Source organism: Phyllobates terribilis, unplaced genomic scaffold, assembly GCF_046119375.1.
Source record: "Phyllobates terribilis strain yellow unplaced genomic scaffold, ASM4611937v1 Scaffold_3__8_contigs__length_932513732, whole genome shotgun sequence".
Taxonomy (NCBI): domain Eukaryota; kingdom Metazoa; phylum Chordata; class Amphibia; order Anura; family Dendrobatidae; genus Phyllobates; species Phyllobates terribilis.
Genome location: NW_027362763.1, coordinates 860595700 through 860615124, shown reverse-complemented (window position 1 = coordinate 860615124; position 19425 = coordinate 860595700). Strand labels below are relative to the sequence as shown.

General features: G+C 41.9%; 1 protein-coding gene across 18 annotated transcripts in view; it reads right to left on the bottom strand.

Moving 5' to 3' along the window:
* The window catches only part of LOC141257718 (heterogeneous nuclear ribonucleoprotein L-like), a 78278-nt gene that overhangs the window by 19337 nt on the left and 39516 nt on the right, over nt 1-19425 (bottom strand). For 2 of the 18 annotated variants that reach the window (XM_073672595.1, XM_073672598.1), the window contains 7 exons: nt 16814-16870; nt 14994-15050; nt 14140-14196; nt 10536-10592; nt 9678-9734; nt 8078-8134; nt 1830-1886 (listed from right to left, as the gene is read on the bottom strand). In XM_073672595.1, coding sequence (XP_073528696.1) covers nt 1830-1886; nt 8078-8134; nt 9678-9734; nt 10536-10592; nt 14140-14196; nt 14994-15050; nt 16814-16870 — 399 coding nt within the window. The remainder of the gene's footprint in view (nt 1-1829; nt 1887-8077; nt 8135-9677; nt 9735-10535; nt 10593-14139; nt 14197-14993; nt 15051-16813; nt 16871-19425) is intronic. The other 16 variants (XM_073672596.1, XM_073672603.1, XM_073672600.1 and 13 more) reach the window with 10 other exon arrangements.

The window sequence follows — 19425 nt, the reverse complement described above, 5'->3', positions numbered from 1 at the left end:
TTATTATAGATTAGTGTGACCAAGTGCATTCAGAGTGGCAGAACATTCCTCAGGAAACCATTAATAACCTGACTGATAGCATGCAATGTTGTGCAAGTACATATACTTCAACACAAAATAATACTGTTTAGCAGGGTTATACTAATATATTAACATATTGCAATAGACAAATAGAGGTCCACTAACTAAAGACCCGAATTAAAACAGAACTTTTAATTTACATCATTAATATATAGCCTCTTTCCCCCTGATGACGCCTGTCTGGTGAAACATGTTGGGGATGCTAGTAGCTGACTAACTTTTATATAGCATAAACACGATAGGGAGGATAGTAATAATAAGAGGATAGGGTCTCTGCAATATAACGGAAGTGTTGACCGCACAAAAACAAAATAGCCGCCAAAAGCACTTTTACCTATCTAAAATAATAGTATATACCTGGTTCACCTATTCCCTCCCAATCATGGCAATATGTGTTTTTAATAATGTAGGGTCTATCTGCTTTTAATGATGAAAATTAAAAGTTATGTTTTAATTAGGGTCTTTAGTTAGGGGATCTCCATTTGCCTATGGCAAGCTATTGATTTTCATGTTGCCACGACTTTTCCTTCTCTGGTGTAATTTCAATGTTGAGGAGTCCATTTTGTATTTCTTTCCCTTTTCATGGCTTATCCGAGAACGAGATTGAATTATATTAGGGACGCCATTCCAAATGCAGCCCATCCTAGTCACGTGTCTGCACAGGCTATAGCCATACAGTCCCCGTGACCTACGTCTCAACTAACAAGAGATGTATCACACAGTCCTGCTCCAGGCAGACTGAAGTATCATATGTGACGAAATATACCTCTTTTCTGCTGAGCAAAAAATGGGGTTATCTCCAGCTTCATCTGCCTCAATGTTTTCCAGTTGGGTGTAGTGCCGAGCACAACATGGGTTAAAACATATGGGTTAACATTAGTGATGAGCAAGTATGTTCAGTTAACCCTTTCGCCTAGTATGCTCGGGCGAGCACCGAGTATTTACAGCTGCTCGGTGATATGTTTGAATCACTCCCGTGTACATGATTTGCGACTGTTTGACAGCTTTAATACATGTGAGGAACGTGTAAGAAATAGACATTCCTCACATGTATTACAGCTGGCAAACAGTCGCAAATCATTCACACGGGAGCGATTCAAACATAACACCGAGCAGCTGTAAATACTCGGAGCTCGGCCCGAGCATACTCGGCGAAAGGGTTAACAGAACATACACACTCATCACTAGTTAACATATATCTTCACATATCGCAGCCGAGCTCCTGGCCCTTTACGGGGTATGTATGATACAACTCACAGTTGAGTCACAGGTCTCAGAGGCTGTAGGTTTTCAGTCTGCAGCCCGTTCTGACATGCGTGTACAGGCTGCAGCTAGAATCATATGAGGGGCTGCATTTTATCTCACTCTTGGAGAACCCCATTAAAAATCAAAAATATAATGTTGCAGAATTTACTGGGGGGGGGGGGGGGGAGGGAGATTTGCTTTGTGGAGTCTAAACAGAAAAAAATGTATTAAGAATCATTCAGCTAATTGCCATATACCCAACTCCACCATAAACAGGTCAGATAGGTGGGCAAATCTAAATAAGTGGGGTGAGGGAAATAAGCACATCTCATGGGGGAACAGAGGATTCAACTAAAAACAATCAGATGTTTTGGCTTAGATTGTCTTCACACATACAAATGTGGCAACAGGTTCTCTTCATACTAGTAAACCAAAGAAAGGTGGTCTTTAGGTAGTCAGTTTCATCACTGCACTGATTAGATGGAAATATAGAAGTAACATACTAGAAAATGGTGGTTGGTTTCCTTGAAAGGGTTGTCCCTGGGGTCCATTTCCCTGGTCTGAAAGAGTAAAATATTAAAGATAACCATCGACCTTAAAAAAATATATCCCTCAACACTAAAGATGTAGAAGTAAGGAGATCACAGGATGGATAAACGTGTTAATGACATGCAAATGTTGAAAAACGAAAGCATTTTCAAAACATCTCGGTTCATTCAATATATTATAGTTGTCTGGTGAATGTTCTGCCACGCTGAATGCACTTGGGCAAGCAAATCATCAAGATCTGCTGCTGGCAGCTCCCTTTGTAACTGCAGAGTAATGCCATCCCACATGTGCTCGATGAGAAAAGTCCGGAGACACTGCAGACCATAGTAGCCTGTTTAGGCCACACAGGGCAAGGGTGGACATACCGCCTGTGCAGTTGTTGCAACTGCACCAGGGCCCGGAGGTGGAGGGGGGCCCTTGCAGGCAGGTGCATACTGTACATAGTGGCAGACCACGCAGGGCATATGGGGCCACTCAGTCAAGATTATGGGCGGGAGTGAGAGGGGCCTAATGTCAAGCAGCTCCAGGCCCCTCTCACTTTTACCCGTAATCAAATCTGTCCCAGAACTGGGGAGAGAGCGGTGCACAAGAATACAAAAATGGGGTGTGTCATGCAGGGAGAGAGATGCTGGTCAAAGAATGCTTTCCCCACCAGAATGATGAGTGCGCTCACTGGCGGGTGTCTGTGTCCATCTGCATGACACATCCCAATGGTGAGTGTTCACCTGTAGTCAGGGGGCCCGGGCCGCACAGCACACTGGAGAAAATAGTGGAGGAAGAGCAGGACTAACACCTCGTCTTCTGCTCCCTCCGTTCCTCCCAGCATCATCTCCTCACAGAGAAGAGGTGGGGGAGGAGGGCTCGCTGCACGGGACAGCACGGCAGCAGCAGGCGGCTGATAGCTTTCTGCTTTGTCCCCATCCTCCACAGTGGCTTCTGCAGCCTTCGCCAGCCGATCTCTGAGCTATGTGGCCAACCTCCTACACAGACTATCTGAACACCTGATACAGAATGGTACATGTGTCTGTGCGGGTACATGTGTATGGTATGTGTGTATTTATGTTTGTATGTTATATGTGCATGTGTGTGAACATATTTGGTTTTGGTTCATGTACGATATTGTGAAGAATATTAGAATCAACCTAGCTCTTTAAAGGATTATTCACCAATTAATCATGTTATCCCAGTTCCATCAGATCTGGTATAACTTGCTGATCGCTGGGGATTCGACCACTGGGCCCCTCAGATTTCGGAGAACATGGCTCTGCAGTCTCGTCCAGAATGAAGCAGAGTTGTGCATACTTGGCCTCTGCTCTATTCATTATCTATATAGTCCAAGGTTTCAGGGGTCCCATTGCCAGATTGCCCTCATCATATGTAGCGTGCCAGGCCCGGAGGGGAGCCCAGTCACATTTCTTGCAGACGGGCCCCAATCTGTCAGTTTCAGGTACCAATTTTCAACAAGACAGTAGCAGGCCGCATGTTGCTTGTGCTACTGTGAGCATCCTAAACGTACTACAGCAGTGTGCAGCATCTTCACACTTGTCTCCCATACAGCACATCTGAGACATCACTGATTAACATGTCCACGTGCATTCAGAGTGGCAGAACAATCCTCGAGAAACCATTAATAACCTGACTGATCGCGTGCCATGTTGTGTAAGTACGTGTATTTCTGAAAATGACCCTTATAGACAATACTGAATAAAGAATTTTTCATCATTTGGATATCATGGGGAGGAGTCCTGAGGAGATAATTTGCATATTCCCACTGCATTTTGGGGTAAGTGAAGAGTCTCCGCGAGCTCAAAGAACACTGGATTTTGGCTGTTGGAGCTGAAAAGAGGACATCGGTAAACCAGGGGAGGAGTCCTGAGGAGATAATTTGCATATTCCCACTGCATTTTGGGGTAAGTGAAGAGTCTCCACGAGCTCAAAGAACACTGGATTTTGGCTGTTGGAGCTGAAAAGAGGACATCGGTAAACCAGGGGAGGAGTCCTGAGGAGATAATTTGCATATTCCCACTGCATTTTGGGGTAAGTGAAGAGTCTCCGCGAGCTCAAAGAACACTGGATTTTGGCTGTTGGAGCTGAAAAGAGGACATCGGTAAACCGCGTGCCTACCGGCGCGCGCATATTGAAGCTTTTTTCACTGTTTTCAGAACATTAACAGTAAGAACATGGAAGAGTCCAGGAGCCATTTGGTGAGCTGCATATCCTGCTACATGTTCACAGACTTGCCAGTGGAAAAGCCAAACTTCACATGCCAGAAATGCAAGCTTGTGTCCCTGTTGGAGGAAAAGTTGCGAAATCTAGAAGAGAGGTTAACTACCTTGAAAATCATTAAGGAAGGTGAAGAGTTCTTAGACAGAGCAGAATTATCTCTTCATGATTCAGAAAGAGAAGAAATTCGAACTGCACCTGACGAAACAGAGGAATGGAAGCATGTGACCCACAGAAGCCGGAGGATCGAGAGGCAGTCAGCATCCATACTGCTCAGGAACCAGTACCAGGCTCTCACGCAGGAGAACCATGAAGAAATACAGCAAGATAAGACTTTGCCAGCAATGAATAACCTTGTAAGCCCTCAGAATCCTCCTGGATGGAGAAAGAAGAATGTTGTGAAGAAAAAACGGAGAGTGGTGGTCATGGGGGATTCCCTGTTAAGAGGAACAGAGGCCGCTATCTGCAGACCACACATAACCTCAAGAGAAATGTGCTGTCTTCCAGGAGCAAAAATTAAAGATGTGTCTGACAGGATATCAAGACTCTTCAGACCTACAGATCACTACCCATTCCTGCTAATACATGTGGGGACAAATGACACCGCAAGAAAGGACCTGGAAACCATCTGCAGTGACTTTGAAGACTTAGGCAAGAAAGTGAAAGAATTGGGAGCGCAGGTGGTCTTCTCATCCATCCTCCCAGTGGATGGCCATGGAACAATGAGGTGGAATAAGATTCTACAGGTGAACAACTGGCTACGTCGATGGTGCCGTCAACAAGGATTTGGATTTCTGGATCACGGAATGAATTACCTATACGATGGACTACTTGCTAGAGATGGGGTGCACCTTACGAAGACTGGAAAACATGTATTTGGAAGTCGCCTTGCTACACTCATCAGAAGAGCTTTAAACTAGAACAATGTGGGAAGGGAAGCAAAAGGCCAGAAAAAGCCATACAGCTGACAAATACTATTGAGATCTCTGCTACTGGAAGTGGAAAGGAAGAACAAAGACAAAACAATTTAAATAATAAAAATATGGGAGGAAGAGAAACCAATCACAAACTAAAATGTTTTTATACAAATGCACAAAGCATGGGCAACAAACAAGGAGAATTGGAACTACTAATGCAGGAAAAGGAATATGATGTCATTGGAATCACTGAAACTTGGTGGGACGATACACATGATTGGAATAAAAGGCGAAAAGGATACAACTTATTTGCAAGAAACAGACTTGATAAACGAGGAGGAGGTGTCGCATTGTATGTTAGAAAAGCGTATATCTGCACAGAGATTGAAGCTTCAGAGACTAGGAGTTCTGTGGAAACTGTTTGGGTAAGAATACAAGGAGAGAACAACGGAAAGGACACCATTGTAGGCATTTACTACAGGCCACCTGGGCAAGCTGAAGATATGGATGAACTCTTTATGTATCAAATGACCAAGTTCTCCAAAAAATATGACGTAGTGGTCATGGGAGATTTCAACTATCCAGACATTTGTTGGGAATCTCTCTCAAGTAAAACTAACAGGTCAAGAAAATTCTTATCCTCTCTTGCTGACAACTTTATCTTCCAAAAGGTAGGGGAGAAAACAAGGGGATCTGCTACTTTGGATCTAATCCTTATAAACAGGGAGGAAATGGTTGAGGAGGTAAAGGTGGCTGGGACGCTAGGAGGCAGCGATCATGCTATTATAGAATTTTGGATAACTAGAGGAGGAAGACATGTGAAGACTCAAACTTCAAGGTTAGATTTTAGAAAGGCAGATTTTAAGAGACTCAGAAAGAGAATAGGAGGGATCCAATGGCTGGATGTCCTTAAGGACAAAAATGTCCAGGAAGGATGGGAAATTTTTAAAAAGGAGATTCTCAAAGCACAATTGTTAACAATCCCGAAAAGTAGGAAGAATGGGAAGCATTTAAGGAAACCAGGATGGATGAACACAGAACTTAAACACATGCTAAAAAGAAAGAAAGAAATGTTTATTAAATGGAAAGAGGGAGGCATATCTAAAGAAGATTATAATGCAGTCTGCAGATCCTGCAGGGCACGTATCAGGTTAGCTAAAGCTGACAATGAATTAAGGCTTGCAAGAGATGTCAAAAGCAATAAAAAAGGATTTTGGGGGTATGTCAAAAGTAAAAGAAAAGTCAAAGATGCTATAGGATTTTTACAGGATGAAAATGGAGAAATGGTAAGAGAGGATGTTGAGAAGGCCGAACTTTTTAATTCCTATTTTGCATCTGTTTTCTCTCAGAAAGAAAATGTAACATCAACTAATCTTCACTGTCCTTTTAAAGGAATAGAGGAATCCAAGTTATCTGTAAACAGAAAGATTGTGAGGGAATATTTAGCTAACATAAATGAGTTCAAGTCTCCAGGCCCAGATGAATTACACCCCAGAGTACTGAAGGAGATCGTAGAAGAAATTTTAGAACCACTCTCCATAATCTTTGAAAATTCTTGGAGAACAGGAGAAGTCCCAGAAGACTGGAGAAGAGCAAATGTTGTTCCTATCTTCAAAAAGGGGAAGAAGGTGGACCCAGGGAACTATAGGCCGGTGAGTCTGACTTCTATACCAGGAAAGATCTTTGAACAAATTATTAAACAACATGTATGTAAGTACATGGATAAGAATGAAGTGATTAACCAGAGTCAGCATGGGTTTGTAACTAACAAGTCATGTCAGACTAACTTAATTTCCTTCTATGACAGAATCACTGACTGGGTGGATCAGGGAAATGCTGTAGATATAGTATATCTTGACTTCAGCAAAGCATTTGACAAAGTATCTCACACCATCCTTATTGAAAAAATGACCAAGTATGCAATGGACCAGGCAACTGTTAGGTGGATTCATAACTGGCTTAGTGATCGGACTCAAAGGGTGGTTGTAAATGGCTTCACATCCAGCTGGATGAATGTCTCAAGTGGGGTACCACAGGGCTCTGTCCTGGGACCTGTATTGTTCAACATCTTTATCAATGATTTAGATGAAGGAATTGAGGGTAAACGGATTAAATTTGCTGATGACACAAAGCTAGGAGGGATAGTTAATACTAGAGAAGAGAGAGAGAGGATTCAAAAAGACCTAAATAAACTGGAGCAGTGGGCAGCAACCAACAGAATGGTTTTTAACAGGGAAAAATGCAAAGTACTACATCTGGGCAATAAAAATGAAAAAAGCATATACAGAATGGGAGGAATAGAGCTAAGCAACAGTACATGTGAAAAAGACTTAGGTATACTAATAGATCATAGACTGAACATGAGTCAACAGTGTGATGCAGCAGCAAAAAAGGCAAATACAATTCTGGGATGTATTAACAGAAGCATACAGTCTAGATCACGTGAAGTCATTATCGGTCTTTACTCCTCTTTGGTCAGACCTCATCTGGAATACTGTGTACAGTTTTGGGCACCACATTTTAAAAAAGACATAGACAAACTGGAGCAAGTTCAGAGAAGAGCGACCAGAATGGTGACTGGTCTGCAAACCATGTCCTATGAGGAACGGTTGCAGGATTTGGGAATGTTTAGCTTGCAAAAAAGAAGACTGAGAGGAGACTTAATAACTGTCTACAAATATGTCAAGGGCTGTCACATTGTAGAAGGATCATCTTTATTCTCATTTGCACAAGGAAAGACTAGAAGCAATGGGATGAAACTAAATGGGAGGAGACACAGATTAGATATTAGAAAAAACTTTTTGACAGTTAGGGTGATTAATGAGTGGAACAGGCTGCCACGAGAGGTGGTGAGTTCCCCTTCAATGGACGTCTTCAAACAGAGGCTGGACAGACATCTGTCTGAGATGATTTAGTGAATCCTGCTTTGAGCAGGGGGTTGGACCAGATGACCCAGGAGGTCCCTTCCAACTCTACCATTCTATGATTCTATGATTCTATGTCTACTGATCCAGTGATTTTCAGAATTCCACAACTTTTCCTTAAATATAGAAGTAACATACTGTAAAATGGTGGTCGGTTTCCTTGAAAGGGTTGTCTCTGGGGTGCGTTGCCCGGGTCTGAAAGATTAAAATATTAAAAGATAACTATACGCCATAAAAAAAATATAAAACTCAACATTTGACATAGCAGTCAGCATTGGGTTATATTACTATATCAACAGATTAGTTAGGAGATCTGTATTTGCCTAAGGCAAAGACCCAAATTAAAACAGAACTTAATTCATATCAATAACATATAGCCTCTTTCCCCTGATGACGCCTGTGTGGTGAAACATGTTTGGGAGGCGAGAAGCGAATTAACTTATATATAGCATATGCGTGATGGGGAGGATAGTAAATTAGGAGAATAGGGTCTTTACAATATAGCTGTGGTGTCGACCACACAATCTAAATAGCCGCCAAAAGCACTTGGTACTTTCACCAATCTAAAATAATAGGATATACTTGGTTTGCCTATTCCCTCCCAATCATGGCAATATGTGTTTTTAACAATGTAGGGTCTTTCTGTTTTTAAGGATATAAATTAAAAGTTACATTTTTATTAGGGTCTTTAGTTAGGGAATCTCTACTTTGCCTATGGCAATCTGTGGAGTACGTGTATTTCTGAACAAGACTCATGAACAAAATCTTTATTATTCGGTGTTGTCTATCATTTGGATATCATGTCCATCGATCCTGTTATTTTCATGTTGCCAAGACTTTTCCTTCTCTGGTGTTGTAATTTCAATGTTGAGCAGTCCATTTTGTATTTCTTTCCCTTTTTCAGGGGTTTTCCGAGAATGAGATGGAATGGCGTCCCTGATATAATTCAAACTGTAGCCAATCCTAGGCACGTGTCTGCACAGGCTACAGATGCCGAGACCTGCATCTCAACTGCCAAGAGCTGCATCACACATACTTCAGTCATCTGGGAGCATGGCTGTCATATGTGATGAAATATATCTCTTCCCTGCGGAGCAAAAATGGGGTTCTCCAGTTTCATCCTCCTCAATGTTTATTTGTTTTCCAGTTGGGTTTAGCAAGTCTCCTTGCCGAGCACAATGTGGGTTAACACATATCTTCACATATCGCAGCCGACCTCCCGGCCGCTGATGGGGTGTGATACAACTCAGCAGTTGAGTCACAGGTCTAAGCTGTAGGTCTTCAGTGTGCAACCCATTGTGACATGTGAATAGGACGGGCTGCAGTTTGAATTATATCAGAGACTCCGTTTCATCTCATTCTAGCAGAAACCCTTAATCAAAAATATAATGTTGCATAAGTTACTGGGGTGGGGGGAGGGATTTCCTTTGTGCAGTCTAAGCAGATGCAATGTCCCAAAGCTCGTTCATCTAATAGCCATTTACCCAACTCCACCATAGACATGTCAGACAGGTGAGCATATATAATTAAATGGGGTGAGGGGAATAAGCACATCTCATGGTGGAACAGAGGATTCAACTAGACAGAATCAGATGTTTTTGCTTAGATTGTCTTCACACATATAAATGTGGCAACAAGTTCTCTTTAAACTCCCAGTAAACCAAAGAAAGGTGGTCTTTACGTAGTCTGTCTCATCACATAACTGCACTGATTAGACGGAAATATAGAAGTGACATACAGTGAAATGGTGGTTGGTTTCCTTGAAAGGGTTGTCCCTGGGGTCCATTTCCCTGGTCTGAAAGAGTAAAATATTACAGATAACCATTGACAAAAAAAAATATATATCCAGCAACAATAAAATTGCAACAACAAGAAGGAAAAGTTGCAGAATTAAGGAAATCACATGATGAATAGAAATATTAATTATACAGAAATATTGAAAAATGGAAGCATTATCAAAACATCTCGCTTCATTCAGTATAGAGTATGAGCCCCACGAACAGAAATACATGTACTGATGTGCCGCGGCATGATATCAATGAGGATATTAATAACTGTCTAAGGAATGTTCTGCCATGCTGAAGGCACTTGGGCAAGCAAATCATCAAGATCTGGTGCTGGCAGCTTCCTTTGTAATTGCAGAGTAATGCCATCCCAGATGTGCTCGATGAGAGACAAGTCCGGAGAAACTGCAGACCATAGTAGCATGTTTAAGCCACACATGGCACGGCCGTTTATCTAGTGTCTTAGGAGCTAATTTTTAATAACACAATGCCAGGCTGCATGTTGCTTGAGCTACTGTGAGCAGCCTACATGGTTTAAACGTACCATCGCAGTGTGCAGCATCTTCACACTTGTCTCCCATAGAGCACAACTGGGACATCACTGATTAGCATGCCCAAGTGCAGAACAATCCTCGGGAAACCATTAATAACCTAACTGATCCCGTGCCATGTTGTGTAAGTACGTGTATTTCTGAACATGACCCTTATAGACAATACTGAATAAAGAATTTTTCAGAATTTGGATATCATGTCTACTGATCCTGTGATTTTCCGAATTCCACAACTTTTCCTTAAATATAGAAGTAACATACTGTAAAATGGTGGTCGGTTTCCTTGAAAGGGTTGTCTCTGGGGTGCGTTGCCCGGGTCTGAAAGATTAAAATATTAAAAGATAACTTACGCCATAAAAAATATATACAGTACAGACCAAAAGTTTGGACACAGCTTCTCATTTAAAGATTTTTCTGTATTTTCACAACTATGAAAATTGTACATTCACACTGAAGGCATCAAAACTATGAATTAACACATGTGGAATTATATACTTAACAAAAAAGTGTGAAACAACTGAAAATATGTCTTATATTCTAGGTTCTTCAAAGTAGCCACCTTTTGCTTTGATGACTGCTTTGCACACTCTTGGCATTCTCTTGATGAGCTTCAAGAGGTAGTCACCGGAAATGGTCTTCCAACAATTTTGAAGGAGTTCCCAGAGATGCTTAGCACTTGTTGGCCCTTTTGCCTTCACTCTGCGGTCCAGCTCACCCCAAACCATCTCGATTGGGTTCAGGTCTGGTGACTGTGGAGGCCAGGTCATCTGGCGTAGCACCCCATCACTCTCCTTCTTCGTCAAATAGCCCTTACACAGCCTGGAGGTGTGTTTGGGGTCATCGTCCTGTTGAAAAATAAATGATGGTCCAACTAAACGCAAACCGGATGGAATAGCATGCCGCTGCAAGATGCTGTGGTAGCCATGCTGGTTCAGTATGCCTTCAATTTTGAATAAATCCCCAACAGTGTCACCAGCAAAGCACCCCCACACCATCACACCTCCTCCTCCATGCTTCACGGTGGGAACCAGGCATGTAGAGTCCATCCGTTCACCTTTTCGGCGTCGCACAAAGACACAGTGGTTGGAACCAAAGATCTCAAATTTGGACTCATCAGACCAAAGCACAGATTTCCACTGGTCTAATGTCCATTCCTTGTGTTCTTTAGCCCAAACAAGTCTCTTCAGCTTGTTGCCTGTCCTTTGCAGTGGTTTCCCCGCAGCTATTTTACCATGAAGGCCTGCTGCACAAAGTCTCCTCTTAACAGTTGTTGAAGAGATGTGGCTGCTGCTAGAACTCTGTGTGGCATTGACCTGGTCTCTAATCTGAGCTGCTGTTAACCTGCGATTTCTGAGGCTGGTGACTCGGATAAACTTATCCTCAGAAGCAGAGGTGACTCTTGGTCTTCATTTTCTGGGGCAGTCCTCATGTGAGCCAGTTTCTTTGTAGTGCTTGATGGTTTTTGCAACTGCACTTGGGGACACTTTCAAAGTTTTCCCAATTTTTCGCACTGACTGACCTTCATTTCTTAAAGTAATGATGGCCACTCGTTTTTCTTTACTTAGTTGCTTTTTTCTTGCCATAATACAAATTCTAACAGTCTATTCAGTAGGACTATCAGCTGTGTATCCACCAGACTTCTGCACAACACAACTGATGGATCTAACCCCATTTATAAGGCAAGAAATACCACTTATTAAACCTGACAGGGCACACCTGTGAAGTGAAAACCATTTCCGGTGACTACCTCTTGAAGCTCACCAAGAGAATGTCAAGAGTGCAAAGCAGTCATCAAAGCAAAAGGTGGCTACTTTGAAGAACCTAGAATATAAGACATATTTTCAGTTGTTTCACACTTTTTTGTTAAGTATATAATTCCACATGTGTTAATTCATAGTTTTGATGCCTCCAGTGTGAATGTACAATTTTCATAGTCATGAAAATACAGAAAAATCTTTAAATGAGAAGGTGTGTCCAAACTTTTGGTCTGTACTGTAGCTCAACATTGGGATTGCAACACCAACAAGAAAAAGTTGCACAATTAAGGAAATCACAGAATGGATAGACATGTTAATGATATGCAAATGGTGAAAAATGGAAACATTTTCAAAACATCTCCATTCATTCAGTATCGATTGTGAGCCCCACGCACAGTAATACCTACACTTACACGTCATGGCATGATAACAATGAGGTTATTAATAGTTGTCTGAGGAATTCTCAGCTAAGCTGAATGCACTTGAGCAAGAAAATCATCAACGTCTGCTGCTGGCAGCTGCCTTTGCAATTGCTGAGTAATGACGCCCCAGATGGGCTCGATGAGAGACAACTCAGGAGACGCAGCAGACCATGGTAGCACAATTAAAACAGACCCGTTACGGCCATTTCTGTACAGTGTCTCAGGAACCAATTTTTTTTTTTAACACTACAATGCCAGGCTGCATTTTTGTGCTACTGTGATCAGCCTACATGGCCAAAAAAAAAACTATACTCCTGTGGTCTGCAGCATCTCCACACTTGTCTCCCATCAAGCACATTATTATAGATTAGTGTGACCAAATGCGTTCAGAGTGGCATAACATTCCTCAGGAAACCATTAATAACCTGACTGATAGCATGCCATGTTGTGCAAGTACATGTACTTCAACACAAAATAATACTGTTTAGCAGTCAGCATTGGGTTATATTACTATATCAACAGATTGCTATAGGCAAATACAGATCCCCTAACTAAACATCTAAATTAAAACAGAACTTAATTCATATCATTAATATGTAGCCTCTTTCCCCTGATGAAGCCTGTGCTGTGAAACATGTTGGGGCGGCAAGTAGCTGACCAACGTATATTTCATATGCATGATAGGGAGGATAGTAATAATAAGAGGATAGGGTCTCTGCAATATATCTGCGGTGCCAACTGCACAAGAACTAAATAGCCGCCAAAATAACTTACCCCTTTAACCATCTAAAATATTAGGATATACTTGGTTCACCTATTCCTTCCCAATCATGGCAATATGTGTTTTAATAATGTAGGGTCTTTCAGCCTTTAATAATTTAAATTAAAAGTTACGTTTTAAATAAGGTCTTTAGTTAGGGGACCTCTATTTGCCTATGGCAATCTATGGAGTACGTGTATTTCTGCACATGGCTCATGAAAAAAATATTTATTATTCGGTATTGACTATCATTTGGATATCATTATCATGTCTATCGATCCTGTAATTTTCATGATGCCATACTTCAGTCAGCCGGGAGCATGGCTGTAATGTGATGGAATATATCTCTTCCTCACTGAGCACAAAGGGGGGTTATCTCCAGCTTCATTCTCCTCAATGCTTAATTGTTTTCCAGTTAAGTTGGGTGTAGCAAGTCTCCTCGCCGAGCACAACGTGGGTTACAACATATCTTCACATATCGCAGCCGTGCTCCCGGCGGCTGACGGGGTATGTGTGATATTAACTCAGCAGTTGAGTCACAGGTCTCAGGAGCTGTAGGTTTTCAGTCTGCAGCCCGTTCTGACATGCGGGTAGGATAGGCAGCAGTTTGAATTATTGTGGAGTCTAAACAGATGCAACGTCCCAAGGCTCATTCAGCTAATAGCCATTTACCCAACTCCACCATAAACAGGTCAGATAGGTGGGCAAATCTAAATAAATGGGATGAGGAGAATAAGCACATCTCATGGTGGAACACTGGATTCAACTAGACAGAAGCAGACGCGTTTGCTTAGATTGTCTTCACACATACAAATGTGGCAACAGGTTCTCTTTAAACTCCCAGTAAACTAAAGAAAGGTGGTCTTTAGGTAGTCTGTCTCATCACATCACTGAAAGGATTAGATGGAGATATTGAAGTAACATACTGTGAAATGCTGGTTGGTTTCCTTGAAAGGGTTGTCCCTGGGGTCCATTTCCCTGGTCTGAAAGAGTAAAATATTACAGTTAACCATTGACAAGAAAAAAAATATACCCCTCAAATAGTTGCAGAATTTAGGAAAAGACAGGATGGATAAAAATGTTAGTTATACACAAATGTTGAAAAATGGAATCATCATCATCAAAGCATCCTGCTTCATTCAAGATAGAGTATCAGCCCCACGAACAGACATACATGTACTAATATGCTGTGGCGTGATATCACGGAGGTTATTAATAGTTGTGTAGTGAATGTTCTGCCCCGCTGAATGCACTTAGGCAAGCAAATCATCAAGATCTGATGCTGGCAGCTCTTTGTAATTGCAGAGTAATGCCATTCAAGATGTGCTTGATGGGAGACAACTGAGGAGACACTGCAGACCATAGTAGCACGTTAAGGCCACACAGTGTACAGCCATTTCTCTATAGTGCTTCAGAAGCCACTTTTCAACAAGACAGTAGCAGGCCGCATGTTGCTTGTGCTACTGTGAGCAGCCTACATGGTCTAAACGTACTACAGCAGTGTGCAGCATCTTCGCACTTGTCTCCTATAGAGCACATCTGGAATATCTCTGATTAGCAAGCCCAAGTGCATTCAGAGTGGCAGAACAATCCTCGGGAAACCATTAATAACCTGACGGATCGCATACCATGTTGTGCTAGTACGTGTATTTCTGCACATGACTTAAAGAGAACACAGATTTTTTTCATCATTAGGATATTATCATGTCTACTGATCCTGTGATTTTCATAATTCCACAACCTTTCCATCTCTAGTGATGGAAATATAGAAGTAACATACTGTAAAATGGGGGTCGGTTTCCTTGAAAGGGCTGTCTCAGGGGTGCGTTGCCAGGGCCTGAAAGATTAAAATATTAAAAGATAACCATACACCATAAAAAATATACACCTCAACATTGGAATTGCAACATCAACAAGAAAAAGTGGCACAATTAAGGTAATCAGAGGATGGATAGACATGTTAATGATATGCAAATGATGAAAAACGGAAACATTTTTGCAACATCTCAAATCATTCAGTATTGAGTGTGAGCTCCATGCACAGAAATACATGCACTTACATGTCATGATATAATAATATCAATGAGGTTATTAATTAGTTGTTTGAGGAATGTTCTGCCATGTTGAATGCACTTAAGCAAGAACATCATCAAGATCCGCTGCTGGCAGCTCCCTTTGCAATTGCTGAGTAATGCTGCCCCATATGGGCTCGATGAGAGACAACTCAGGAGACGATGCAGGCCATGGTAGTACAATTCAAACAGACACATTAGGGCCACTTCTCTATAGTGTCTCAGGAGCCATTTATCAACACGACAATGCTACTTGTTGCTTGTGCTATTGTGATCAGCCTACATGGCCTAAAACGGACTACCGTGGTCTGCAGCATCTTCACACTTGTCTCCCATCGAGCAGATTATTGTTGAATAGTGTGCCCAAGTGCATTCAGAGTTGGATAACATTCCTCAGGAAACCATTAATAACCTGACTTTTAGCATGCCATGTTGTGCAAGTACAAGTATTTCAACACAAATCAATACTGATTAGCTGTCAGCGTAGGGTTATATTACTATATCAACAGCTTGCCATAGGCAAATAGAGATCCGCTAACTAAAGACCCGAATTAAAACAGAACTTTTAATTCATATCATTAATAGCGGAAATACCCCACATTATTAAAAAACACATAGTGTCATGCTTAGGAGGGAATAGGTGAACCAGGTATATCTTATTATTTTAGATAGCACTTTTACCTAAGTGCTTTTGGCTGCCATTTACTTTTTGTATGGTCGACACTGCAGTTATATTGCAGAAATCCTATCCTCTTATTACTATCCTTCCTATTATGCATATGAAATATAAAAGTCAACTACTAGCCTCCCCAACATGTTTCACCACAGGCATCATAAGGGGAAAGCGATAATGAGCCTCATTCTAGCCTCTTTCCCCTGATGACGCTTGTGATGAAACATGCTGGGGAGGCTCCAGCTTCATCCTCCTCAATGTATATTTGTTTTCCAGTTGGGTGTAGTAAGTCTTCTCGCAAAGCACAACATGGGTTAAAACATATCTTCAAATATCGCAGCCGACCTCCCGGCCGCTGATGGGGTATGTGTGATACAGCTCAGCAGTTGAGTCACAGGTCTTAGGAGCTGCAGGTCTTCAGCCCGTTCTCAGACACGAGCAGCAGTTTTAATTATATCAGGGACCCCATTTTATCTCACTCTTGGAGCACCCCTTTAAAAATAAAAAGGTTGCATAATCTTTTGGGGAAAAAAAAAAGATTTGCTTTGTGCAGTCTAAACAGATGCAATGTCCCAAGGCTCATTAAGCTGATAGCCATATACCCAACTCCACCATAAACATGTCAGATAGGTGGGCATATCTAAATAAATGGGGTGAGAGGAATAAGCACATCTCATGGTGGAACAGAGGATTCAAGTAGACAATCAGAATTTTTTTGCTTAGATTGTCTCTACACATACAAATGTGGCAACAGATTCTCTTTAAACTCCCAGTAAACCAAAGAAAGGTGGTCTTTAGGTAGTCTGTCTCATCACATCACTGCACTGATTAGATGGGGATATTGAAGTAACATACTGTGAAATGGTGGTCTGTTTCCTTGAAAGGGTTGTCCCTGGGGTCCATTTCCCTGGTCTGAAAGAGTAAAATATTAAAGAAAAGCATCGACCATAAAAATATATTTCCCTCAACAATAAAATTGCAACACCAAGAAGTTAACGTTGTTAAATAAAGCAAATCAGAGGATGGATAGACGTGTTAATATTTAAATGATAAATGGAAAGTTTTCAAAACATAGCGCTTCATTCAGTATAGAGTATGAGCCCCACGAACGGAAATACATGTACTGATGTGCAGTGCATTGAAATCAATGAGGTCATTAATAGTGGTCTGGTGAATGTTCTGCCCCGCTGAATGCATTTGGGCAAGCAAATAGGCAAGATCCACTGCTGGCAGCTTCTTTTGCAATTGCCGAGTAATGCCATCCGAAATGTCCTCGATGAAAGACAACTCAGGAGACACTGCAGAACATAGTAGCATATTTAGGCCACACAGGATGCAGTCATTTCTCTATAATGTTTCAGGAGCCAATTTTCAACATGACAATGTCAGGCCATGTGTTGCTTGTGCTACTGTGAGAAGCCTACATGGCCTAAAAAGGTACAGCCTTGGTGTGCAGAGTCTTTGTACTTGTCTCCCATAGAACACATCTGGGACATCATTGATTAGCATGCCCAAGTGCATTTAGTGTGGCAGAACATTCCTCATTAAACCATTAATAACCTGATTGATAGCATGCTACGTTGTGTAAGTATGTGTATTTCTGCACATGACTCCGTCAAAACTAAGATCTTTTCATCATTTGGATCTTATTATGTCTCTTGATCTAGTGATTTTCATGTTCCAATAACTTTTCCTTTTCTAGTGTTGTAATTTCAATGTTGAGAAGTCCATTTTGTATTTCTTTCCCTCTTAAAGGGATTCTTGGGGAATGAGATAGAATGGCGTCTCTTGTCTAATTAAAGCTGCACCCCATCCTAGTCGCGTGTCTCTACGGGCTACGGACTGAAGACAAACAGTTCCCGAGACCTGCGTCTCAACTGACAAGAGCGGTATCACACATACCTTACTTGGCCAGGAGCGCGGCTGTCATGTGTGATGAAATATTTCTCTTCCTTGCTTGAGCACAAAAGGGGATTATTGCCAGTTTTATTTTCCTCAATGTTTATTTGTTTTCCAGTTGGATGACGACAGTCTCCTCACTGAGCAAACCGTGGGTTAAAACATATTTATTCACAAATTGCAGCTGAGCGCTCTACCGAAGGAGTATGGTCAGTTAAGACATAGGTCTAGGGAGATGTAGGTCTTCAGTCTGCAGCCCGTTCCGACACAGGACTAGGATGGGCTGCAGTTTGGATTATATCATGGACTCCATTTTATCTCATTCTTGGAGAACCGCTTTAAAAACCAAACTTAAAATGTTGCATAATTTACTGGGAGGAAAAAACACCCCAAATTTACTTTACACAGTCTAAACATATGCAATGTTCCAAGGCACATTCAGTTGACAGCCATTTATCCAATGCCACAATAAACATGTAAGCTAGGTGAGCATACTGTAGATCATTAGAGAAGCACTTCCAACAAAGTTTGTATCCTCTTAATATATTATATGGCACTGTGTACAGTACTTATAATTGCTCATTTTGCCTTTCTACTCAGCCAATTGTTCTCTTTTCCATTAGATTTATGACATCACTTGATTAAAAGCTGACTAGCTGAATCCTTTTAAGCTCTATGTAGAAACAGGAGATCAATTTTCCCTGTATGAGTCAAATCACTGGCAGGGGAGAGGAGCGGAGCAGCTGGGTCAGGATTTGAAGAGGGGAATCCTTTCTGCAGGGAAAAAGAGACTTCCTCTTTCTACAAAGAGCAGAGAAAGGCTATGTGCACACGATGCAGAAATGAAGCAGAAAATTTCTGCATCTCCCTGGCAGAAAAAACGCATGCAGATTGTGCATGCGTTTTTCCTGCAGAATACATGCGGATCCACATGCAGATTCACATGCGTTTCCGCATGCAGATTGACAAGCGCTTTCCAGGCGATTTTAGCATCACCTGGAAAGTGCTTGACAACTAGGTCACACTATATAAATCCATGCAAATGGCATGGATTTATATAGTGTGACCCGAGAGAGTGTATATACTTACCTCCGATGGCCCGCGCTGTCCTGCTTTACACTCCATTCTCCCGGCTGCCGGCAACTTTGAATTGAAAGACCTGCCAACGTCAGCGTCACGTGACCCGTCACATGACTCTGACGTCACCGCAGGTCCTACAACTCACTGCAAGTGCCGGGAACCAAGCAGGAGCGGTGCACGGGCCGACAGATGGTAAGTATATATAGATTTTTTATTTTATTCTTGTTTTTACAGCTTTTTTAATGGTACCTGGGTGTGGATGAGACTCTCCTCTCCTCCACACTCGGGTACCATCCGCACATTAGAACGCGCCAATAACGCAAGTACAGATGCAGTCTTGCGGAATTGGCGCGTTCTAATGCAAGTCAATGGCGGCGAAAACGCTGTGTTTCCGCAAAATTAAATGACATGCTGCGGATTTTTGAGCGCAGCGTTTACGCTGTGGAAAAATCTGCATCATGGGCACAGCACATGCGGATTTCAATTGG